Here is a 25,962-nt window from a genome sequence, read left to right as displayed (position 1 = left end):
TCGATATCGCAGTGGCCAGGGTAGCATAGCGTCTGAATGCACCCTCGAACCGAGTGACCTCGCGTGCACGGGAATGGTATAGTGCTGTCCGAGTAGACGACTGTCCGGGTCGTCGGTCGGTGATTGTGCTCGCAGAGTAAATACAATTCCGCGAAAGTGGTTCGCGTGGCGAAGAAGGAGAAGGACGCAACGATGGCGGAGCGTCCTGGGGGCAGAAGACGCTCGCGTCGCGACAGCATGGAAACTGGGGGCACCATACGCAGCACACCGCCGACATCCAAGGATCGAAGGACTAAACGTTCGAGCAAACCATCGAAAGAGCGATGGCTGCTGACCAGGAAGACCTGGAGGTACATGGCGGACGCTGGGCGACGTCTGATTCCAGATGGGGCCCACAACAGGCCCGAGGATATTCCAAAGATCGAGCAGTACTTTCAGGAAGTCTGCCAGAAGGAGCCTAAGTTCCTGCTCTGGAGGAAAGCTTCTTATCCAGGGACCTTGGGGTTTCGGTCGCAGAGAAGAAGGAGGCACATGAAGGGTGGCAGTTGCCGAACGAAAGCTAGCTCGGCTGACGAAGCTGACGATGTTAGGAGTCCTCCACAAGGATTCATCTTCCAGCCCACCACGGCTGGGAAATTTGACCTGGCCAAGGCTAAGCGGGAGTGGCTGATGTCAACGGAGGGAGGAAGCACGCCGTCGAGTCCCGTGGAGCGCAGGAAGTTTCAGCAAGAGGACTTGGAAGCTAAGGCGCTGGCTGACATGCTGCAGAAGTACCTGAACATGCAAAGTGACGTCGCTGGTACGACAAAGTCGACTGGAAGGACGGAAGCTCCTGGGCAGGTCGAGGGGAAAGAACACTTCGATTATCAGACACTGATTAGTAAGCTCCAGCAACACCTGGATTTGATGCTTGCCCAGGCTAGGCTCGAGGAACTTTCGGTTCAACAGAGATCCTCTGGACAGGGAGCCAGGGACAAGGATACAGAGAAGGTTCCCAAGTCCATGCTACCGTACCAAGGCGACTATGTGCACAAATCCTTGATGGAGACTATCAGTCGCTACTACAGCAAGTCTGGTACTCGGGAGCGCGTGATTTCGGATATCCTGACCGACAGGAAGCTCTTGGAAAAACTGTACTTCGATTTGAGGTGTACCAGGGGCTTCAGAGGTCCACGTGCAACTGGTGCCTACACGTCGCCATCCAGTCGTTGGTGGACACACCAGCGCAGTAGGATACCATCGAAAGATCCTGAAGACTGGTTGTTACCCAGGAAAGATCCCATGTCTCCGCCTCCTCTGATAGCAGTGCAAGGACCCAGCACAGATCGTGGTTCAGTCGACGACGGTGTCCAGACAGACCCCGTTCCTCGAGAAGTCCTCGATGCTATTCTCCTAGAAAAGGAGAAGGAGGAGGCAAAGGAGGCAGCCGTCCACAAATCCAGTGGTCGTCGACGAAGCAGCGTGGACAACGACGACGTTTCACCCTCCGTGAGTGATACCATTAAAAGATACCTCCGAATGGCCAGGAAGAAGTCCATGGACGCCGACAAGGTCGACAGGTTCAAGCGCGTGAACTATGACCGAAACCTTCGGAACATCAAGGCCAAAGGCGAGACGACCAAAGACAGCGACGATGACGGCAACAACAAGGGCTGTCAGACCGACGACAACTGGGTCGTTAATTACAGGGAGATGTCCTCCACGGAGAATCCATTCGAGAATTTGTCCGATGCTGACACGACCACCTCGCCGCCGAGTAGGAACGCGAGCTCGAGGAGCAGCATCGACGCTGGCCTTGGTTCTGAGGAACCACTGACCCCCAAGCATCACCATCAGTCCTTCCTATCCCATCTCCTACACGGTTCCAACGCGCACAAGGATAAGCCTCACTCGGCGCCTGGTTCACCAGCACTCACGTCATCGCCGACAAATTCCGCAGGTGGCGCAGCGATGCAGAAGAGCAAGTCCTCGAGCAGCGTGGTGCATCACGGCAGCCGACTGGTGGCCAAGAAGATATGGAGGTCCAGGAGCAAGAGCACCTCGAGGGCGTCCAATCAACCCTCCGTCTGGACGCCACAGGTGAGTGATTTTGTTTTTTGAGACTTGTAGAGGGTAGAGTCTTGAATTGTATTGAGATTTATAATTCTTTTTTTATTTATTTATGCTATTGAACTCTAAATGGGGTTATTAGCAATATACATATAGCTGTGCGTATTAATATTACGAACACATTGTCACATAATGGTTTAATATACAGATAAGTCAGAGGAGAGGGTAGCATCCATCACATGTTTAACAATAGGTTCTAGGGGTGTAGACTTATAAAAACAGACGATGCCTTATAAAAGGCTTGTGTATAATCAGTCTATTTGTCTTTTCTACGTTGATTCCGCATTTTGTCGCGAATTTTTGGTTATTTATAGGATAGATATCAAATTTTATTTTACCTTGAAAGAGGTGGAGCTTTTTCGTATTCTTTAGAAGAAATTGCTGTATTGTAAACTGAGGAAGCGAAATTTTGCACACCGTCGACTTGGAAGCTCGCACGTGTGCAATTTCTTAAAATTATATGCCTTCGTATTGCTGGCAGTAGTCTTAGGTGGGATCAGTGCAAAATTCGAAGAAAAGCTTAAAAAGTGAGTAGGGTCGACTTACGCCCCCACATTGTACTAAAGAGAAGGATTTTGGATGAGTTCACACATGGCACAGATGACTCTTCTAGAAGTGAATTTGACATTCATGATTAATTGAAAATTTTTGTGGTAGTCATGGTTTTTTATTGACATCCTTTGAATGCATTTTATTTGCATATTGTAAATGAAGGAAGAAGAGATCCCACATGCTATATATAGATTTTTGTCTTGCCAAAATATGTCTACGAATAATTTGCTTAAACCACCTGTCGCCGCATAGCTGGGAGAGTCCACCTCGTTAGAAGAAAGAAAACGAATTAATGATGCTGCTATTAAGATTCACCGCGAAAATAGAATGTTACTATTAATAAAGATGCTTTCTTAACCCTCAGAAGAGAAATATAAATTTTGGGGATTATTTGGTATTATGGGATTCGCATAATCTTACTTAATAGAAGTTAAGTTAGGTGTGAGTCTTTATTCTTTATTATTATAGTATGATTCATTACTATGAGGGAATTTTTTATATTATATGACTGTATATAATTTTTCTCGAAATTTCTATGCTAACAAAGTAATTTTATCTATTTCATTAACTTCATTATAATTTCTTTAATACATAGCTATACAAATAATTTGAAGAATAAATTAAGTTAAGGTTATACTATATTCTCGAGAAACTAATCCAATTAAGCTACACCTTTTTACTTTTCACGGTCTTCGAACAGTAACTCCTCCCGAGGGATAATAATATCTAAATTAAGTCCTCTTATTACCACTGTACAACTAATTTTATCAAGTTTCTTCGTGAAATGCTTAAAGCATCCGAACTTCTACGCCTTACTTTCCTCCAAGGATCGTCCATTGCCTCTTTTTCCACAAAATCAGGAGAGATAAGCAGTTAATCCTCTCGCTTGAAACTTCGTAATTTCTCTTCGTTTGGTGTTCTGGCAAATTTTCTTTGTCCTCAAATCCTCATCGCTCATGCCACACCTCCACTTCGAACTTAAAATGTATCAAAACGTTTACCATAAATAAGCCTGAAATTCTACAAACTTTCCTCTGCAGTAATAAAAAGTAATAAAAAATGATAAAATTACTTCCATCAGTCATCTTAACCATTACTCATACAACAAATCTGTAATCTAAACCAGTTTTCTGGGTCGACACCAATGATAAAAATTTCAGTAAACGAAAGACCACAGATAACATAGTTAAATCACTCAGCAATGAATATCGTCTGATCACTGTCTGACTCACTCCACTGCCGTAAGAGTTTCAAAAAAACTGAAGACCGATCTCTCACGCTCCCAATCTCTTTCGTGCCTCTTCTTCGCTCTTCCGCGCCACTTTCGGCGATCTCGACATCGACAGCTCGTCTATTTTTCTTTCCCTCCGCCCAGCGCCGTTTAATATCCCGTGTGACCGAGTATTCGGGCGATGTGAAAGAGGAAAAGAGGAGCGCTAAGAAGAAGAGGAAGGTCGACCTTGCGGCAGGCGATCTCGTTAAGCGGTAAGCGCGATAACCAATTTAGGGCCTCGGAATTTCGCCGGCGCCGCCAGAAATAGTCAGCCAACGGTGGTGTATGAACTATACTTAACCCCTGCTACTACTACTACGTGCACCAACACACCAGTGCCGCTTCTACTCGGCCGTGCAGTTACACGCTCCTCGCGTTCTCCGCGAACGCCTCTGTTCCAGTAATACGCTATCGCGAGCGAAAAATCGTCGCTGGGAGAGCTTTCGCCACATCCAAAGATCACCGAGCCTCTGTGCCACTGTGTTGGACAGTTTGTTACCCTACGACGCGAATTCAGAAAACTTAAAAATACACCTCGGGGACCAGACATCGTTCACTTCTTTCCATCGAAGATGAACGCGTTCCACGTTCGAAGTTCATTACTGCAATGTTGCTTTTAATCGTGGTATCCATGAGGGAGTTTCTTAGGAGGTATATTTTCTTAACGTTTCAGGAGGCTACGAAGACACAAATTTTTTATCGAATTTTTTCCATTGCAATATTTCTGATTTTCATGATTATTATGTTTTCGAGCACGAAGCTTGCGTGGGTTCCAGGAATAAAAGAGTTTCTTATAGCGAAGGTGGACCTCTGTTTGCAATCTCTCATGTCTCGAATTTAACGCTATAAAAAAATATAAAGTCGATTTATTGCAGATTCGCTAGAATATCTCTGTCTACAGTAGTTTCCAAGAAATTGCACCTGAGTGTTTAATATTTCTCGCCTCTGCAAATATTTGAAACATTTCTGTGTTTCTTTTAAAGGATTCATTTTCTTCTGCTCATTTACACGGCGCAAAATTTGTATTTCACTCGAATATGAGTTCAGTTGTCTGTTCTGGCTTCCTTGATCCACTTGCACTTAAAGTCCCTCATCGAGATCGACCAGTCAAAGGTGTCGCGCGTCGGTTCATGTCCTCGTCGCGAAGATTTATTCGGCGATCTAAATCCGCGAGATTTTTCACGCCCACGTAGCGATGGCTTGTATATTTATTTACACAGCTCAAGACAACCGACGATATCGCGGTGTTTCGTGGCCGACGACAAGAAGGTAACGACGGGGCGTCTGATGAATCGTCCAGCGCGACCAGGTTTTGACAGTGATCTTTTATGAGCGACTTGTATGAAGCTTTTTGTCTTCCATCTTTGTTACGACTTTGGACTCAGGAGCCTATAGAACTCTACTTATTTATAGATGCATTTGGTATACGAGGATCGTATAGAATAGCGCGTTTGTATGTAATGATTTAGCGATTTTTTCGATTGCCAATAATTTGTTGAGTAGGGAAGCTGAAGTCTTAAGTAATGGCTAGTTAGATATATTATACTAATGAATAATGAGATTTGATAAAGGTGTGCTCTAGTTTACTGGATTTTCGCTTCTTATTTTCAGAAGTAGAATGTTCCTGTACCTTGTCAGACCTCCTCTACTAACATAGAAACATCCTTTGGCATTGGACTGATTGATAACAATTCAACAGTAAATTAATAGGTCCACAATCAACTATAAACATACAATTTCACATCTAGATTTAAGAAAACTCCATAAGTTCCGTGAAGTTATAAAAAATGGCGATCAAATATGTCCAAATTATCTTGACCCACACAAGGGTCACAAGACTGTGAACACATAACATAAGTATACCGACTGCTGGAACTAGCCTCCAGGAAATATTTACAGCAGAAAATTCAATTTTTCTATTTTCCATAGTTCAGAACAGATTTCATAATCCCCAGCCACGTGCGTCACGTTTTGTCATCGGATTAAAGTATCGAGTACCCAAGATACCGCGTATTAGTTTCGAGAAATATTCTCTGGCAGCACGACGGAGGTCTTGCACTTTATTGTCTCTTCTAATTGCTACTATAAAGAGGGATATACCGAATTCCCAGCGTTTCTCAAGCGACGAATCCAGGAAGTGACCAGCGATAAATTACACAGACTTCTGTACATTAGTCCCGAAATCGTAGAACGAGAATTACGTTCATAAATTATTGGCCATCGTTGTTCCGCGCGCGGGGGAGGGACAGAGGGGAGTAGGTCGTTCGATAATATTCGAACTTGACATTGACGGGGAGCCAATTCATTGCATCAAACGCGTCGGGATTTAACGTTAGAGCGAAATTCGTCGCGCGTAAGAATGCAAATTGCTATTTTCTACTCGCCATTGATGGCAACGCGTGTGCTCGTTAGAATGTCGATCGTGAAATTGATGTTGCTCGGGGAAATTTCATTCCCATAATTTTTCGCGAGTGAAAGCTTGACGTGCCACTGGCTCTAGGTTCAGCGGCTGGTTCGAAATCTCGCGGTAAATTTGCATGGAAAATGATGCAAATTCCAAGCATCGTGCTGGAGCCTGTGTCCATTTTTCTCCTTGGGAAAGCTGGGACAAGGGGGCAAGGACTTTCTCTCAAGGATAAAGCAAGTGTCCAGCTTCGAGATTATTTTAAAACAAATTTGTATTTTGCAAGAGAAAGTTAATATTATAGTATTTTATTTATATCTGTTACAAGATGAATAATGTTTCACATTGTTTTGTTTCTTCTTTGTCATGCTGCAATATTAACATATATCTGTTAGTTTCTGTATTAGTAATATGCTATACGTGTATATGCATATGTAAGAAAATATTCAAATTATTTTCAGTACTGTTCTTTCAAAACTTCCGTAATGTGCATTAAATATTCAACCACAGAATATTGTAATGAACTCTCTTTTACGATTAATTTAATGTTACGGTGGCAGGAAAGGATGCGTTAATAGAGCAATGGAGCTCATTTGTTACAAAGCAGGACGAAGTTATAATTTCCAATGAGAACGTTTAATAGCGCTGAACCGTGGATCATTTATTAAAAGCGAAGTAATAATGAACTAATATAATAACGAGGCAATAATGATTCATATGTAAATTATATTTTAATAGACTGTTCCTTATAATTTTAAACTCGTTCCTCGCAAACAAAACTGAAAATATACGATAGATAGAAACAGATAGTATTCGCCCGCTACTTCATTTTTCTTATATCGACAGTTCTCTGCATTTTCCATGCCTTTCATTTGGAAACTATCCTTCATGTTATACTTGAAACACTTTGAACTTTTCATATCGTGTACTACCTTCAGCACCATCATACTTTTCGCAATTTATCTTCTTACATCGACAGTTTCTTCTAAATCAATTAATTTAGTGTTTTCTTCCATGAAAAATACTTCTTACTCTCATATAAAAGTGAGCCACTGAAAATACGCCATGGTTTTTGATACTATACCAATTACGTGTATAATTTAGAATTATTTTATATACGAATCAATGCAAACGACTCACTAGATAGCGAACGTAATATCGTGTAACTTTCATGAGAAGTTTTTCAGAGCATGTAACTTTTTTTCTAGGGAAAGTGCACGTGGGCGGGCACTGCTAGCCGACGAGTCACTCTGCAGGATACTCCATTGAGGTCCTTGTCGGAGATCGAAAGGAAGGTCCTCTGCAAGGTGGCAGTTGCGAAACTTCAGGCTCTTAACTTGGGAGTTCACATCAGGCCACCAAGTGGTAAGTCCTATATAATTCTTTCTTAAATCTCAATAGTAATAGAAAATATTCGTAGCTTAAGTGAGTAGAAAGAGATTACTTCAGGCTATCAAAGTTTAACGAATTGGATATTGAACATTCTTCGAACTTATAAAAAGACGAGACTATTTTTCCTCGATTCAGTGGCGCCAGGGCACCGAAGAGAAAGCAAAAGAATGCTAAATCTTACAATTTAGTTCCTCTATTTTTCCGCGAAGAAATCAGTGTTTTATCATCACTGTCAAAGATGGAACCTCGCCTTCGCTGTCTTCACGATGACTGACATGTTTATGAGTCTAAAGATCCGTTTGCTTTGCCATGTACTCTCAGCCAAGTATCCCTTTTCCCTAAGAATCTTAAGCTCACTTATACCGTATCGAGTATACATAGTTTCCAGTGTATTTTCCATGGACCGTTAGCATAATTTTATTATCCTTTTAAAGTGAACTGGCCATTTGCGATTATGCGCCTTTGGAATCGTAGCTAGTAAAGTAGCCGAAGAGAGAGGAAAATTTATTCAATTGCACCTGTTTATACCACAGTGTTTCTGAATGTTTTGAGATAAGTTATCGCAGCGGAAACATGTGTCACTATGTTTAATTGGTTCAAAGTTTTATGAAAGATTACTTCAGTAAACTAGGTTTTCATCATGATTTCGGGGATTACGTAAAGTCTATTTAGTATTCGTTGAGCTATTTGATACTTTAAAAGCTTCTGGGGCTTATGTCAATTAGACGCTGAAAAAATACTGTATTAGGGATTTCACAGAAATTAAAAAAATATATTATTAAGATTATTACTAAAATTAGACACACGTTATTGGCGTATTTTAGATAGACATATAGAAAATACAATTTTTGGTAATTGAAATGTTTTCTCTCTAAACAGAGAATTATTTTGATATTTCAATATAGATCACGCCTGTAGATAAGGAAATCCCTCACGCTGCTTCAGAAACAGCCTGTAGGTCACGTAGAAACCACCTTACGCGTTTCGCAATATCACGGTTGAATTTTTTCGCGACTCATTGCGGCCATTGACGTTACCCAACAATCAAGAAAGGGATCGCGTTTCATCGAGCTCCATTTTCTCGTGGGCCGTTCTGCGTCTCTTTGTTCTACTTCCGTATCCAGGCGGAAGCGAATTAATGAAACCACAATAGAGAAAGAGAGGGCAAGCATTTCTTATCGAAGCAATCGCGTCCTCGTGCATCAGCGAATCGAAAGGAACAATCGAAATCGCGGCAGCTATGACCTGAAAAGAAGCTGGAATGAAAAGGGACTTCTTCACCTTATTCCCTTTGCTATTTTTCAGAATCCCTCGGCAGTAGCACCGTCGCCACGAAGCCTAAGAGGAGGGCGCCTTTGCTCAAGAGGAAAGCTCTCACCACGGGCTTCTTCGACAACAAAGGGAAGGACGATAAGGAGAAGGGTAAGTGTTAGACGCAAACTGACCTGTTAACTGCGTGGCTTCTCTTGGAAACGTAGTTTGAACGTGATTAATGGGAGAGTAGCTAAGATGTCTCAAGTATGTTGCTTGGAAGAACGATAATTATACGGAGTTTCATTCACTATTTGTGTTTCTTTTATTTCTAAATATAATAATTACTTCAATTTGCAAAAATAAGAAGAGAAGTTTGCATCAAATTTCCTCTAAAAATTGTGGAATGTTATGGATCAAATAGACATTAAATTGTGGCGAATTAAGTTCGTAGCTTAATGTGCGGAAAGGGGCACAGTTAACGATCACAGGATTTATGGGGAGGCGATTATTTGTTTGGAGAATAACTAGTTCAGCTATTTTCAGGTGCGATTCTGTTTGCAGTAGTTCGGTAGGAGAGTACTCTATCATTTCATGCGTTTACGACACCAGACCCTGTACGTATTTTAATGTAGTCGCGAGCTGTTGAGAAGACAAATATTATCATTGGGACAAATCTTGTCTGTTGTTCTGCTTCTAGTTTCCACGTTTTGAATTCCACGGCCGATAATTACGTAAATCAGGAGCAAAGACACTTCCTCTTTCGAGTGATCAAGGCGATGCTGTTGTCATCAATTATGCAAGGGAAATTTCCATTACACGCATTCGTAGTTGCTCTGTTCTCTCCCTAGAATATTTCTTGCTTTTCTTTCTAGCGAATTATGAGTCATAAAGTATTTGTGTTAATCTCATATGAATTTTATTATACTTTTTTCGTTAATCTTGAATAATCGACTTCAGCAATCTCCTCCAACAAGCTCTGATGTATTTCAATTTGAAGTTTGATAAAAATCATTAGAAAAGGATTAATAAAATACTAAAGTGTTTTAAAAGTGACTGTATCATGGATTCATATCATTATTGGTGAATTGATCATGTTCCACGTGGGTATAGGTACCATCTTCCTTGTTTGCAAAACCCTCATACTGTAACGTTTTAGGTAAAAATTCCACAGAATATGAACCAGTGCTGATAAGAGTGCTTGTACTCGTACCACTCTGAAGCAGTCATCGTTCTCTGAAGTTCGCGTGCTTCAAAGGTCTCTAACCCTTGCATTGCATCCACCCCTTGCACATGGTAGACTTCTATCTTTCACTGTATTCTGGTTTGAAACGAGTATTCTTGAAATTTTTAGATAGACTATTTACAATACTTAAATATTAAGAATTATTCAAAATCGATTTTTTATATGATAATCTCAATATTGATTCAAAACCTTTTAAAACCTTTTTAATACAAAAATATACATCTTTTCATCACTATTTTCTCTCATTGCTATCAATTTATATTATAGCTAGCTTTACAGAAACTCTTATACAGAGTAAAATGAATCTTCTCAATTTTTGTCTCTTTCCAGAAGAGCAAAATTATATTCTAGCATCCTGAATTCTTATCCAATAGCTTTTTAAACAAAATACGTATCCTACTAGATACAATATTACAAGTTTCACTATCTTCTGCGCCTCGATTCAATCTGCTAAACTGCATTCGTACAAAAAATTCATAGAATTTGTCAAGGATTATTTTTTTACCAGCTCGTATACTAGTAGCAGAGTAATTCATAGTCATGAAAAATCAGAATTCTGTCGTCTCATCTGCTAGTTCCACTTCTTCCATTGAAACTGGATGTATCGTAGGTCACACGAAAGTACCAATTCCCTGGGCAAAGTCCTCAAAGGGAATCTCCAGCACGCGACAGTCTGGCAGCTATGTTCTGGAAGCTCGATTGACGTCCGGTGTCCCCAACGGCACTAGTACCCGGCGCGGACCACAAATAAACTTGGTATATGCGGAAATATGCACCGCACCAAGCACCCCGTGGCTAATTTTAACTGGCGAAATTGTGTCTCATACCAGGCTGGCCGATGCTGTTGCCGCAGCCTGGTACTTGCGTATGGCCGAGCCACTGTTTTTCCCCTTGAAGCCTCCAGATGACGAAGACGCCCAGAGGCGAGGGCTCAAGCGACTCTGCGCGTACGTGATGGTCAATGTATCAAGTGTCGTGAATCGAGAACATTGTGTAATGAGAGACTCAGGCTCTTCGAGGACAGTCAGAATTATGGATGTGCTAGTTTGTCATTTTCCTTACCTACAATCAGAGAATTGCAGACGGAAATTAGGAGAAAATATATTTCTACTGAAGGATTTATTCTTTATGTTCGAGATGCAGAGTGAATTTCTTAGGTGAGATGAAACGTTTGGGATTTGGAGAGTAGAGGGATTTTTTAATAATCGATTCATTTGTTAGCATTACTGTAGCTGATTGACTACTAGGAAATTATGAAGAAAATATTTTTCGGTTGAAACGTTTACTTTTTGTGTTTGAAATGCAGAGTGCGTTTGTTAGGGAAATTGATTTTAAACGAACTTTTTACTGAGTAGTTAATTTGGTATCGTTGAAGATGATCGACTTATTAGGTGTTTTTTTTTCCCAAGGCGACGTCGAACTATGGATAATTTCAATGAGTCACGCATTTTGTGTACGAACGTCGCGAGGAACTGTTTGCACGAGTCATGAGCATGTGCAACAATGTTGTGAGAAGTAAAAGCGACAGTACCAAGAACGTTTGATCGAGTTTCCTCCATATTCCGAGAACTTTACATTTCCGTAAGCACTACGTTTCGCAGTCGTCAAAGGGGGAGTTTCAGAAAATTCGGTGAAACAATTTCCCGCGAGATGGACATGTTTGCCAAATCTCGGCTGGCTACTAAGGCCATCCAGGTCTATTTTCTTTGAACATTTTCGCGGAATTAGTGAAACGAATATTCCATCGTTCTTTGGACCAGCAGCTAAAAGAGAAATCTATATTCGATGAGCAATTAATTAATCAGGAGAAAAGAAGGGATCACAAATACTCCCAATAGCAAGAGGAACGCAAAACTAATGTAGAATATAACATCAGAGAACGTGTGAAACGTTTTCAATTAGTTTCACACAGTATCAAACAACTTCAAACTTGTTCAAACGATCTCAAACCTGGGCAAACAGTTTCAAACAATTACCCACTGAGAGTAAAAACGTAAGATTTGAAAGTAAGGAAAGGGTTAGACAAATGAGGCGTCTTGGTAGTGTCTCAAGAGTTCCAGGCAAAGTTCTCCATTGTCGGCCGCTGAGAGTGGTCGAACGTTCCACGAGAGGGAGAGCTTGAAGTTTGGAGAGACTGCTGGGATGGCCCAGATTGTGGTCTATAATCGTACCAGTATAGAGACACGGTTTGTTGCCTTTCGGTTTTTAGCTTGGCTACGAGGGCTGTGTGCGTGGAGAGAGGAGCACCGCGAAACCCTGACATATTCGATCATACGAGGTAAAGTGACGTCCCCTTTTAGATCAACGCAACGTCCGTGGCACGTGAGCACTGTACACGTGTCCTCCTCGGTGCGGAACGCGTTTCCCCTGTCGTGTTAGTTGAATTTCGACGAGAATAATCCCTCACCATGGTCGTTTTGCTTATCAAGACGCATTTCTCTATTATATTTTGCGTTTCGTTCGTCTTCGCTTTCAGGAAAATATCAAGCAAAATGTCCTCCCCTAATTTTAATGAAACTTCGTGAACCATGGAGATAATTAGGAAAGAGAAGATTTTAAGCTTATAAATTTTTGACGTAGTCCACAATACGGAAGTTCGAGAACCCAAGGAGTTTAGATACTATCTTGAGATTGAATTAACCCTTGGAAATTTCAAAGTTTTGAAGATTCTGAAGTTCTATGAAAATGTATAGTTTAAATGCCACGAAGTTTGCAAAGGTCAATCTTTATCCCTCTTGATGTCACAGTTTGTGAGAAACTTCTTCTATTTAGCAGTAATATAGCACTGAGTTTCTAGTTGGATCGAAGGTGTAGAAACACCTGCCTAGATAAGGAACTTCTTGGAGTGAATCTCATTGGCCAGTTACGTAAACCAATTAAAGTACAATAACCTACAGTTCAGTTGCAGTCTCCTACTTTTTCACGCTTATTTTAAGCAAACACATATCTCCCTCACCTAGTAACGAAATGAAGAACTGTTAAACGACGATTCCACAGAAATTGTGCAAAACTAAGGGCACGTAAATAATCCATGTTTACGTGAATGAAGCGAGCAGCTGACTGCTCGTAGATCAAATGGCGCTTCTTCAATTAGGATCTCGAAGCGAGCAAAATAAACGTTTACGTAGTCAATGTAAACTGTGTTACTTGCGTTAACAAATTCATTCCTATCGTTCATAACCCCTTGATGCTGTTTATTTAATTGGAAAAAAATTCTGTGTTCACTCTTTGGTCTTTTACGTCACGAATAAGCTATAAAGTTCAAAGTACGCATCGGAGGAGCTCTGGTTCTCTTATTCTTCTTTCATAGCGAATAGTGGATCTATTTTCGCGATAATATACACGAGGCTGCCATGCATTCACGTTTTACACACGGAACGCGCACTAACAGATTCTTCCTCTGTTCGTTCCAGATTCAGCAGGCGGCCTGGTATTTGGTATACCGCTGTCGCAGTGTTTGGAGAACGATAGGATCGCTAGAATCGCCGCCGGTGAGGTCTCCGACGTCGGTTGCCTGTCGAGGAGCAGCAGACATGGAAGCAGGACGAGTTTCACGAGCCTCATCGAACCCACTGTTGCGGCCAAGACGGAGGAGGTGAGTAGATCGATCCTTGCTAGTGTCAGACGTTCCGATAGGGAAGATAATCTTGTTATAACACTGTGGATGGGGTTGAAGACATTGACGATACTGTCGATACATCTTTTATTTAAGTAACTCGAGTAGTTTTACGAGATTCTTACAAACTGCAGAGTAGTACGTGTAATTGGTTATCATTTATTTTTCAAGCTTGTTGGGAGTTTCTTCATTTGTATCCCTTTTCCTTCGCTGAAGCTTTCTGATCTTTGTTCCCTACATTTTCATTTAGTGGTATGGTCACTAACGTTCCCTGTGAGGACAGTGAAAGGCCTCTTTAGAAGATAGGAAGATGTACAAATTTAAATACTTAAATATTTCATAGTATGGTAATTTAAAATTTCGAATAATTGTAAATTAGAATATTTGAATACTTAGAAGTTTGAAAATCTTAATAGCTTTCAAGAAGGTGAGGATTTATTAAACATATTTTCAAGTATAGTAGATGTTGATTGTTGAATATATTCCCTTGTAGAGTTCTCTGACTAAGTAGAATAGGTCCACTGCAGGTCAGACATGAACAAGTAGAATAACTCCATAAACGGTCAGGCGTGTCTGACTAAATACTGTCACACTGTACTTCTTACTAACCGAATTCAATCTCAATACCATCGCTAATTGTTAATTACCTACACAAATACTATACAGTATTTTACAAATAACTCTTTATGTAACATTTAATTCTTCAAACCTAAGTTTCCCCTTTCATTTAAATCTGGCACACGTATTTTCACGAAAATACTAAGTCGGCGGGATTAAATTTATATTAGCAATTGTCATCACGAAAATTCCCGAGCATTAGGTAGAATGGCACGGTTCTCAGAATCCTTACGAGAGAATGACAAGGATTTGGACGAAGTCGGGCCACGTGGATCAACTTTTTCACGCGCATCTGGTAACAAAGTGGCACACGCGGTTTATTTTGGCAGATAGAGGATCGTCTCTTAGAATCTGATCTCCACAGGAATTACGTGCAATAAAAGTAGATTCAAGACTGGCGATGTTACCAGCCGGCCGGCGAATTTTATCCGCTTTCCACGATGACGAACTCGTAAAAGAGAGCAGAAGTCGAGGAGAACGACGCCCACGCGGCAGCATGGAAATCCGAGTCACCTGTTTTAGATTGACGTTAACTAATCTTCGCGCACGGAGGCGCTCTCAATTTATCCGATATATTAGAAATTTTAGTGTCTTTTCGTTTGAAAATATGAGCGGGGCAGAAATAAACGCGTCAGGGGAAATAGCCGCTTAGCTGTTTCTTCTTCTTTCTATATTTTCGAAGGTAAAATATGTTTGGTAGCGGTAACGATACAATATATTCGATGACAGCTAATATCTTTATAGCATAGTTTATGTTTGAGAGCCAGTAACCGGTTGCAACAGGTTCCTGCTATAAAGGAGACTCAGACACGGTGAAAGTAGAGAACGAATGTCATAAATGGTGATAGAAACCACAAGTTTCTCCACACCATAAATTCACCTAGTCATCTCGTTTTACGATAAATTTCTGATCGCAAATTATATCAAGTTTTCACCGACACTAAGCATACCGATGGACCACTGAAGCTTCTAATAGAATCATCAAATTCCCCACTTTGCAAATTGCTAGAAACATTTCAATACCAACTATTCTTCTCTTCATACATTCGCCATCCACCACTTTCCTACCATTCCTCCCTCATATCTCTCTATCATCTCAACCCACAACCTTCAATAAGCGTAGCATAATTACAAAGCAATCTCCTGCAACAAAATCGAAGGTGCAGCCAAAATGCTTCACACCGAGGTGCATACTCGTTGTCCAAGTGTCGCGTCATATCTGAACGAGGACGCAGACTGTCCGCGTGCGCCACCATTGCGTCACTATCGGTCACATGTCGCGTTATCAAGCGATCAGACGTCGATCGAGGCGGCCAGCGCGATGAGAGTCTGCTGGCGGGCGAAAGCGCTAGAACCTGAAAGGGGCGTCGCGTGACGGACCATGGATGCGATCATAAACGGCGTCATCGGTTGCGTCAGTGTCCGCGGATCGCGAGGAGGGCGTCTATCGATGGCCACTTGCGGGATCGAGGGGCGAAGGCGAGGCACAGGGAGCCGCAAGTGGTTATTTTTTGACGGATACGTCAGAACGACGACGGCAAACAGCCGTTTTATATATTCTATGCTCCATCGTGTACGCGAGACGGCCGAGAACATTTGCCAACTCCTCTTACCCGGATTTAACTAACGTCCCGTTGCGATTAAATGCCAATGTGTGGCTGTGACATCATCGGTAGACGATCGTTTTTTAATAGTTACACACATAGCACAGAGACGTCTTAAAAACGCCTTAACCCTTTAACGTGGGAGCAGTCTGCTGAAAAGCAGTGACGTGCTGCGTGTATGTAATTTCCAGTTGGTGGAAAAGCTGGACCTTCCTTCGAGGCTGCTGCCTATGTAGTTGGTTTGGGAAAGTATTAGCATGTTTGAGTATTGTTGTCGACCTGGGAGAGTATTGTTACATTTGAGAATCTTTAGTTGTTTAGCTGGGGAAATAAATGTTCTGGCAGAGTCAAAATATATACGCCTTGTTCTTGTAAATGTTGGGTTCGAGCGCTTTCGCTACGCCTCCGCTTCAAATGCCTTGGCGAGTAGGACTCATTCCAGGTTGAGGGGTTCAGGTCTTCCAGTTGAGGAAATCTGAAATCTATTTTTTTGAAAGCAATCTTTTGTACGACCGGAAGTAAATGTTTTGGTTTCGGTAACACTGGCGCCACCTGGCCAGAGAACACGAATTTTTCTTTCCTTCCTTCGTGTTCGCCACCTCGAGAATCTCCGACGTTCAGGCGTTATTTTAAGAAAGTCGAAGAATCGACCTGCTCTCCTTGATTTATACGATTCGATCTAATTCTTCATCGTTTACACTTATACGTATTGATTATTCGATATACATCGTCGAGGTGTTGGATGATTTGTGGGAGCAGTGAAAAGTTTATTTCATATGGATTCACGTTTGTTCGTCGACAGCTTCAGGATTACTTTGAGCTCTGTTTTCACTCAATTTATTCAATAATTTTACAAAAAAATTAAAAGCTAACATACGTTAACTTTAGTTAATAGTATTTACGTATGATTTATTTATTATTTTTAATAAATGTTCTTTTATGCAAAATATTCCTAAGTTTTTCTAACTACTGAGCTCAATAAAATCCCTCTTCCCTTTGTCTCAAGTTTTCCCAGAGGGAAGGTCTGCAAATATTTGTCCAATTTTTCCCCCCGATTCAGTTTGCAAGATGACAAAGAGCTAAGATCCCCAACTTACCTCATTACAAGACAAGAGTTAATTAAATAACTTCAGACTTGATTCGTTTTCAATAGATTAGCCTCCAACCTCTTGAGCAATTGTTCGAGTAGAGTACGGAGCCTTGCATAGACGGATACAAAGTGGCTCAATTTATCCTCCACGTGAAACTCGAAATGTTCAGTTAGGAATGTAAATAATTGGGAGGACCTTTACTTACGAGCACTCGAACCTCGTCCATGACGCATTGTTCGTGGGTGGAATTTCTCCACAGTGGAAATAAATTTCTTCGTCAGCCACTAGCCAGAAACCAAGTCGACCTCGCTGATACTTCTTTTTGCGAGAATTAATTTCCTTAATGTATTATCTATGTGTGGGGAATATTTTGTAGCGCTGTTTTATAAATAATTCACAATGCATTTTAGAAGGGATGGCACTTTCGCCATGAATTATAATTTTTATTTCATTTAAAAAAGGCATGGAAAGAAAATGCAAAGGAAATGGTTTGAGAACCATTGCTTGACAGTATAGTTACACGACCATGATTCCTCTTTTCTTGGCCCCGATACAGCGCGTTCGAGTAAATCGTACTGTCGACTGAATCTGCTTAATTAGTTTGAGGAACTTGGTCCTTTTGAAGTTACCTCTTATAGAGAATGAAGTCTCTGTGTAATACCTTACTTGAAACAGTTGAAGCTCTACGATAAAAAGTATCGGGAATAATATTGAAAGGTTGCATTATCTTTACATATACATTTTTTATAATAGCACTTTTTAAATAATTAAATGGTAAAGGCAATCTCATGTAATTCTTGTCAAAATTTGCAGAATTAATATCACGCTATTCGCATCCTCAATGTTTACTATAGTTATGACTCTTCTTCCTGCTTATCGAAGTTCTATTAATAAGTATAGTACTGACTAACAATAAATATTAACCAGAACATATTGCATACGTATAATAAACATGACAACAATATAACAATCGCTATTGCAAGTAATTAATATCGGGTTAGCGTGTAATTAATATTAATATTGTCAGAATATTACACAATTCATTCTATTTTGTACTCCCAGTTTCATTACGACCACAATGTAATCCAAAATTCCACGACTAATACGCGTTAAATATATGAAATACTAACTGTCATTTGTGTATATTATTATTTTATTTACTCGAGAAAATTAATTACTTCGTCCCCTGCTTTCTCTACCCTCTTGATCAAAGATGTAATTTGTTGTACATACATAAATTATTTACATGTACTTTTACTGCAAAAAGCACGATTGTGCTTTCATATATGACATCGTGTAATGAAACTAGAACCACTGAAACTTCCTAAATATTAAATGCAAATTCCACACAACTTTCACCCAGAAATAGTTCGACCGTTTGTTAAACAGCAACTAGTGATTCACGCTCCATGAAAATAGCATCGATTTATTGTGACGTTAGCCGCGATAATGCCACCCTCGACTTCCGGTGAGCAATTGGTGGTGGAATCGAACTCTCGCCACTCTGTATATATACGTGTGGGAGGGTGTTACAATAGCTTATATAGGAACAGAAATCGTTCCACCGATTTAGATGACATTTTAAACCCTCATCACTTAAGAATGACACAAATCCTGTCACTTAGAGCTAGTGACACACGTCAGCAATCACCTTTACACCCTCTGAAATATAAAATTGTCTCATTAATATAACTGAAAGTATAGAAATGACATTATTTTTCTGAACAAAAGTCTAGTTAAAGTCAACAATTAGTAATCAATATTTAAACAAGTATACTATTATCTCTTCACTGTGGCTTTAGTACAGACTGATTTCACTTACCTAAATTAATCCTCTCTCTATTTCTAATCTTCGAATATTTCAAATTTTCCCAGACTTCATTCAAACCAGTATCGATATTTAATTTCTTTTATTATAATTGGACATTTCTTATTTCTCATTTATTATACTTCTAAATTTCCTATTGAACGTTAAGTAGCAAGGACACGTGTATTTTATTTATAAATGTCCACCAACTGTAAACGATTTGGCCGGTGTCTCGATGAAAGGCTGGGCGTTTAAATAGCCAGCACGATTGATCGATTTAATGCGATTTCGGAATGATCGCCGTAGCGTTGCACTCTTCCTGTCGACGTCACGTGTGCCTCGAACCGGCAATGACGTCACAGATCAGGGACGCGAATAGAACGACGATGAGAGCGTTCTCTAATTTTAAACGGGGATTAATTAAGTTCCTTGAAAATTTTGCAAGATTCTCTGTCAGACGACGACTGGACGTTGGAAAGCCCAGACGAACCTGAGATCAGTCGATCATCGCGACGATGGCATAATTTTAACCCCTTCGAGGCTGAGTACCTCGAACTTGAACGAGTGCCATGGAAAGAGATTACAATTTGCTCGACGTAGATGGTGGGAATTTTTGTTAAACATGCATGCAAACGCGTGGGCTGAGAGAATTTCCAGCACCATTCATTATGCATAAACCCTTTGGATTTAATGACTTCAAAATTGGGGAAATGGTCCCAACTGACTTCTATTAAAGCAGATTTAAAGCTTTTGATTTGTCATTCCATGTGGGCTCACAATTTAGTAAATATTACAAGTCTGTGAATGTTTAATCACCTTTTACAGAGACAGAGAGATGGAGTCACCTCAAAATAAATAAATATGAAGTTTTAAAAGGAGAATTTTGATTCTAATTAAAATTTCCTTTCATGTACCGCGAAAATGAATAAAAATAGTAAGGAAGCCAATACTTTCAATGAAACCTTTAATAAAAATAGGAACGTCGGAGAGAAGCCATAACATGTGACTTTCATAAAAATCGAGAAGCAAGACTCCCGCTTCGACTCTTCGACAAATGAATCTAGTAAACGAAACATCGTCCCGATCACGACTGGTTATACCTAATTATATTTACAAGGCGCAACCGTTATTTCTGGTGTCGCGGCACGTGTCGTTCGATGCATAACAGCGTCCCATTACGGTGCCGAAAATAATTCATAAACACCACGGCGAAATCCTCGGCTCGAAGTCCTAGCCGTGAGTAGCTTTTAGCGAGAAACCGACTAAAATTCGTCGTAAAAGTCCGAGTAAAATATTCATCGAGTGAACTTTACCGAGAGGATACTCCTCATAACGTTTTCCTGGAACAACTACTGTTGCACGTGCCCAATGTACATCCTTTCAATTTGTGAAACTCGTGCCTAGAAATTCCAGAAATTTAGTCCCAATTTTACTCACGTGTCTAGGGACCTAAATAAAAATTATACTTCAGGGTGGATCCTAACCCAGAACTAGAACTAGATTCACATTTAAAAAAGCTGAGACTGAAACACCTAAACTCAGACCAGATTCAGACCTAAGCTAGACCCAATCTAGACCTGAAATTAGTAAAAATAGTTGGTAAAATAAAAGTAATTAGTAAAGTAAAAATTGTGTTTCAGGGTGGATCGTGCGAGTCCCTGTCGTCCAAGGGGGGAGCCTTGACCGGAAGTGATTCTGGCGTGCTGGAACTCAGCGACAGCGGCGGAGGAGGCCCTCCAGGGGAATGGGACGCTGTGCCTGGAATAGTCAGACAGTGCATCACCCATCTGGAGAGCACGGGACTCAGAACGCTGGGCGTTTTCCGGGTGTCTCCTTCCAAGAAGAGAGTGAGACAAGTACGTTACTCATGCTTCGCGATATTCAAGCGTGGAAGTGTGCTGAGTACTTTCTTTGTGGTGGATATTGTGATGAGACAGATGATTCATAGATTGGTTTTAAACGATACTGTACATGTACGTCTATCGTGGGTGGTAACGTATGGTTGGTGATGGAAACGAATACTTTGCATGTAGCAGGGCATCTCGTAAGTTCCCTCGCCGCCTTTGTAACTTTTCAAAGCTTCACGCCTCTCCGACGATCTATGTACAGACGGCTTATTTGATTCTAGCCAACGTTGCGTTGAAGTAAGCGAAGTTATACTTCGTGCACGTGGCAATTTTATAGTGGTGCGTGTAAGCTGCTGACGCCACATGATAATCTCATGGCCATCGATGATTTTACGATAAAGTTGCATCGTGACTTATGTAATTGTTGCAAAAATTGAAATAAGTTTGACGTGAAATGGAAATCAAAATTATACGGTCGCCTAAGAATTGAACAATCTGAAAACTTGAAAGTTTGAAAATTTGAAAATTTGAAAATTTGAAATTTCAAAAATTCAAATCAAATATCATCGTCTGTACATTTGTCTTAACCTATCCCTTTATTCTTTTTTAGTTCCATCGCGAATTGAATTACAGTAATTCTTAAACGGTATAATATTTGTTTTTGTAGCTTCGAGAAGATTTCGATTGCGGTCGTGAGACAAAAATCGGCCCCGACCAATGTCCCCACGACGTGGCGGCTCTGTTGAAGGAATATTTTCGTGATCTGCCCGACCCCCTGCTCTGTAGAGACCTGTATCAGGCCTTCGTCCATACACAAAGTAAGGTCAAGCTGCGAGCATGATCAGACGCTGCGTAAGCCGCTTAAGCTAAGATGGTTATATGAAGTTCGTTCAGTAGCTTGACTAATGTTCGTTATTCAAAGCGATCGTATAAAGGGTTGTCTGTTACCCTCAGAGACGAGGATTACTCTTCAGTTCTCTGTGCCTAAACCACTACTAATAACATCGCTTCGACGAGGAACAGCTCACAGCTAAATACTGATACTTCGAAGCTTTCCAGCGGAAGCTAAACCGATCAGACAAATTTTTATTAACAGTAACACTCTGTGCAATCCAATTTTTCAATTTTCGTAGTACGAATAAGAATTGAAAAGGGATAACTTTAGTTATCGAATTTCTATGTGCTCGATTTCTCTTTGATCGATACCTTTTATGGCAAAATTAATGCACGAGCGCTCAAAGACATCCGTTTCGTGCAGAGATCCGAAACAGGCGGCTGCAGCAAGAGGCTCTTCAGCATCTCATTCAACTTCTGCCCACGCCGAATCGCGAGACGCTCTGGGCACTTTTGAACTTTCTCAGCGTGGTGGCTGCGAACAGCGAGGATCAAAAGACCGACACAGGCGACTGGATACCAGGGAATAAAATGGACACTACCAACTTGGCGACAGTGAGTGTTCTCCACATATTTACTCTCTCTTGATCAGAAAAATTTCGATCTTCATTAATCGTTCGTCCACGAGACTTTAATTAATTGACTTGAATGAAAGACGATAATTTCGAGGAAAATCTGATTGACATTTCAAATGTTCGATAAATATATTAGAAAAGTGCTTGAAATAAAGCGATTAATAATATATGTATTTCATGAAAAACACTTTTATCGCTATTGCAAAATAATTTTTGATAAGGTATTCGCGCCAAACATCCTACACTGCGTAAAACCTGGTCAAAGGTCAGAGGTGTCCGCCGAAAGGGCGGAGGAGAGGATAGACGTGATAAACGTGGTTAGGGCACTTCTCGAACACGCTGCCACGTTGTTCACTGTGCCAGCTGCTCTATTAGATGAAGTGTATTTGCACATGATGGACACTCATCCTGCGGAACTGGATCTTGCCCTTTCTCGACGTGCTGAAGAGTGAGTAAATAATTCATGACTACAGTTCTACAAATGGAAACGTGGCTTATGTAGATATACTTACAATTAAATGTTAAATATAACATCGTGCATTTCACGAGCGGAGAACTGTCAAATGTAATCCACATTATGGATTCTATATACACATATGTGATTTAAGCTTATTCTGTCTTCTAAATAATTTTGTACACCCAGAAAGAAAATTGAACTGATTGTGAAATATGAGATATGCATTCCACATACAGGAATATAGTATAATATAATTCCAGACTAGAATCTCTAATAATTACGTCCATGCACTTCTCCATTTTCTCAAGATCAAACAGCCAAGTTTATCATTCGCCATTTTTCTTCTCGGCAATCTATCTTCCTGTTCCCCTTTAAATCACCGAGATTTTTTAATTCAGCTCAGACCTGAGTTGGCAAAAGGCCAGTAAAAGCGCATGTCACCAGGCACGTCGCGAGGAAAAAGTTGACAATTTTCGTGCGCTTTTTCGCAGGCAATGCGGGGACGAGGCGGACCCGTGCAGCGAAGCTGAAACCTTTTCGGTCGAGGAGACCCTGACAACGTCAACAACGACCACGGCCGGGACCACGACGTCAACCAGAAAGGTAACCAATCGAGATCAAAAGAGATATCTCTCGCCGTTTCACAATGTCCCCCTGTCGTCTTGCGTCCCATTCTACTTGAAGTGGAGCTCTACCGATAGGAAAGGGATTCCATTGAACCCAAAGTAACCACTTTCACTCATACTTCCCTTTTCACGTCATAACAGTAGGATGGAATTTTTATTACTAAAACTCTTGAAGTCCTTACGTAATTTTTACTATAGGATAAAACTGTTTTTTAAAACAATTGAATTTTCTTTCCTGCCCCTCACTAAATAATATTAAAAGTTTTAAGGTAAATGTCCTGATACTAGAATGTTTAAGATATATAGGATGTCCAATCTGAAGCAGGCTAATTAAATACCTCCTCTGTTTTTAATAATACTAAAAAAACTTCTTCTATGATATTCCTGCTTTAACACCATTCAAATTATGACACGGATGATTTTCGTGTATATAATAATAAAAATAAAAACTGGTCTGTATTTCAGGTGTGGACAAGAGAACAGTGTCTTCACCAGACAGCTGGCATTGGAGGGGACATAGGCCCAAGGCCGAGGCGATCTAAGAGGCCAGGGAGTCGAAGAAAAGAGGAAGGCAGGAGCAACAGCGTGGACAGTGGATCTAGCGAGGACCCAGCGGATCCTCGAAGAAGATCCTCGCCGATGGTGATCACCGCCAGCCTCACTATACCCATGTCCGGTGCGTTCACTTTGAACCTCGACGATCCGGACATTCCTTATATCGAGGAAACACCTAAGCAGCCCAGTGCACCGCCACGAAGGCAGAGGCAGCGATCGATTTCTGGATGCAGCGAGGGTATGTGTTTCATTATTTCAAAACAGAGTTTGCAATAAGTTAGTCGTAGTTTGCAATAAGTTAGATTTGAGGTACTTTAGGTAGAAGTAATGAGGTAACTTAGGTAGACACAGGAGTGTCTGACTTGTCTTATTCTACTGACAGCGCTGCGTCTGAGTCTTCTTACTCGCGCTATCAGTAGAATAAGCCAAAGTCAGACACGCTTTCACGTCGATTTTAGATGCATCTTCAGCATTAATTAAGTCACTTTTTGGTTCTATGTTTAAGCTGAAAAGAGTAGAAATTTGTTTAGGAAATGGTTGAAAACCTATTTGTCTCTAAGCATGAAATTTTTTATATTAAAAGCAACTAATCTTGGGGATGGGATGATCTCACGATAACTTAAAGTAAAAACCAAGTCTCAAGCTCAATTTTCTCATTCCTCAATTCCTTCCCTCAAATTTCTACTATCTCTCTAACATCTCATACAATAAATTCCAAGACCCAAAACAAAAATAATACTAAACTCGAAGGAAATGACATATTTCAGGTGGCAGGCACGGAAGCGACAGCGCCGTGGGTTCCTCAGCCACTTTGTCTGGCGACCAGGCGCCAAGCTCGCCACCTTCGTGGGCATCCTCGCCACCAGCGAGCCCTGACAGCGCAGTGACTGCCGTTTCCTATATACCCGACCAGCAGGCGGTACTCCAAAGGGTTTCGTTCACGACGTCGAGCGAGGTGCGCCAAGTGACCAGGTCGAGTAACCAGGAAACGTCGAGGAGCAGCGCAGCACCTTACACGCCAAGCATTACAAGCATCGGTGGCGCGGTTCTGAGGTGAGAATCCCCGTCCTCTGAACTATGTACGCTTCCTTGTAAGATTGACAGGAATTGGGTGAATGGCTCCTGATCTATGCTACCGTTCTGGTATTCGCGAAGAATATCTGGGACGGTTCGTTCACCCTCGTGAATGTAGCACAGCGTAGCTACGTGAGATCACCTTGCTGTTCTACTTACAATGGAAATGGGATATACTGGTTTATGTAGTTAAACCTCGATCAAACCAGTATCTAGATTAAGTTAGTATTTAAAATTGTGGATTTAGTTCAGAATGCGGAATTCAGTAACTGTTTGGTGAAAACTTGAAGCAGACTTTGGTGAAGCAAACTTGAAATAGACAGCGTGAGTTAAGAAAAATTAAGCTTGCCATGTTAAATATAGAATCTAATATTAAATAATTCTATAATATATCTTTTATTTTACTGAAATATAGTAATAATAAAGTAACTTCAAATATTGGCCTATAGTGTATCTCACAATCTTGATCAAAGTTTTAATATATAATCCACGTATTTCCAACGAAAGATATTCTTTGTTCCAGGTCGAAGACCGCCGACATCGAGAGGATGCTGCACATCTCCAGGCCTGACCCTAACATCTCTGTCTCTCAAAGCAAAACCAGCACCAGCTCCTCCGAGAGCAAGAAGTACACCAAGAGACGTTACACAGACTCGAGGCATCAGACGCGTCACATCCCTGACTCAGATACCCTGGCAGGGAAAACCACGATGACAGTTGCGTCTTCGACCTCAATGACGATGTCCTCCTCGTCCTCAGTGAACAGCGCGCAGAACCAGCGCGCTGGCGCGCAACCCGTCTGGAAGCGGAGAGAGCTCATCTCCAGCGCGCCGAAGGACAGAGAGGGATACTTTTAAGCAAACTTTCATGAGCGATCGAATCGAATATTGGAGGACCTCGAGTGATTAAATACTCAAGTAGTTTTCTAATTACCTTTAGCTACTTCAATTCTTCAGCGATGAAGCATTTTT

At 41.0% G+C, this 25,962-nt stretch overlaps 1 protein-coding gene across 1 annotated transcript; it reads left to right on the top strand.

Annotated features, from left to right (window-relative positions):
* Positions 1-24: 24 nt before the first annotated feature.
* Rhogap102a (Rho GTPase activating protein at 102A) lies at positions 25-25,848 on the top strand. Its single transcript, XM_076381557.1, has 12 exons — positions 25-2,079; positions 7,547-7,703; positions 9,036-9,152; positions 13,641-13,822; positions 20,604-20,819; positions 21,478-21,628; positions 22,069-22,259; positions 22,501-22,727; positions 23,228-23,339; positions 23,828-24,155; positions 24,685-24,970; positions 25,515-25,848. Exons 1-12 carry the CDS (start codon positions 193-195, stop codon positions 25,846-25,848), a joined length of 4,188 nt encoding a protein of 1,395 aa, XP_076237672.1. The 5' UTR covers positions 25-192.
* The last annotated feature ends 114 nt before the right edge of the window (positions 25,849-25,962 follow it).

Source organism: Calliopsis andreniformis, chromosome 6 (genome assembly GCF_051401765.1).
Source record: "Calliopsis andreniformis isolate RMS-2024a chromosome 6, iyCalAndr_principal, whole genome shotgun sequence".
Taxonomy (NCBI): Eukaryota; Metazoa; Arthropoda; class Insecta; order Hymenoptera; family Andrenidae; genus Calliopsis; species Calliopsis andreniformis.
The sequence above is the reverse complement of the archived record's forward strand: the minus strand, read 5'-3'. Positions and strand labels throughout refer to the sequence as shown.